At 24.1% G+C, this 1,231-nt stretch overlaps 1 protein-coding gene across 1 annotated transcript; it reads left to right on the top strand.

Moving 5' to 3' along the window:
- Nucleotides 1-587: 587 nt before the first annotated feature.
- On the top strand, nucleotides 588-1,026 carry LOAG_14355 (hypothetical protein; the record flags this gene model as incomplete). Its single annotated transcript, XM_003149852.2, has 2 exons — nucleotides 588-632; nucleotides 787-1,026. 2 exons carry the CDS (start codon nucleotides 588-590, stop codon nucleotides 1,024-1,026), a joined length of 285 nt encoding a protein of 94 aa, XP_003149900.2.
- Nucleotides 1,027-1,231: the final 205 nt, after the last annotated feature.

A 1,231-nucleotide genomic window follows, 5' to 3' on the forward strand; every position in this document is an offset into this window, starting at 1 on the left:
TGGTATTTTAAATAATTTCATAAAATTTATTGAATTGTTGACCATTTAATGAAGCTATAGAAATGATGAATCAAATTATTGAAATAATTAATTAGATTTTGCGATTTGAAAATAAAATAGGATCTCGAGAAAACTATATCCTTCATTAATTTGTGCTAATTAATTTATTAACTTAAACACTTTATATTAACTTTGCAAGACATTTGCTTCAATTTTTCGTTTTCTTTTTTTTTCGATATCGAATTTAAACTTATGCATGATGAATTTGGTAACGCCATACAACAACTCACCTGGTGTTATGCTTTTTGAGTTCTGGATCCTATATTTATGACAAAAAAATTGATTCAAATATTGTTTTTCAAATTTAAGTGAAATATTAAATCCTTTTTTATTTCTAGCCATACATTATGCATAATTAGAATTAAATAAATTTTAAAACATAATTTGAAGATTTTAGATTATCTTAAAACCATTTCAAATCATTTCCAATATTAATCATATTGATGAGAAATTTACACTCATTTTCGACACAAATAATAAATATATATATATGGAAATTGATTTGAATTTTAAATTTTCAGATCTCAATGGCTGTTGAAACAATGCTTGATCGTTCTGCTCCTTCATACTATGTACTATTATTATTTTACTCTAAATTTAAATAAATTTAAGCATTAATACGAAAAATCAATTAAATATCGAATTTAAAATGATTTAAACGGTATTGGAAATAAATATATACTATAAAATTAATTACTTACCTTTTTTTTTTCGTTTAACTTATAGATAAGACCAATTAAAGTACATTGTGAACCAGAGATAACTGGTGGACAATTGCATCGAAAAGAACGACATGAATGTTATCGAGAACATCGTGAAGAAAGTCAACGAGAATATATCAATGAACATCGATCATATTATGATGGATTAATTTCATCAACTAGTGGTGATCGTATTGGAAATCAGATTAGTGCAAATTATGGAAGTATGATGAATAATGATGGAAGACGGATTGATATGAGGTAGGTCAAAGTTTAAAATGATAATATTAAATGAGGTTAGTCAAAGTTTAAAACGATAATATTTAATTCATCATTTTGCTATATGTGAAAAAGCAATAATTAACCGATAATCAATAGTATTAATTAAACTAGTAGTAATTAACGAATTATCAAACATAAGATTTACTGGTATTTACATAAGTAAATACAGGTAAATTTTGCTATAATTA

Source organism: Loa loa (assembly GCF_000183805.2).
Source record: "Loa loa unplaced genomic scaffold supercont3.522, whole genome shotgun sequence".
NCBI lineage: Eukaryota > Metazoa > Nematoda > Chromadorea > Rhabditida > Onchocercidae > Loa > Loa loa.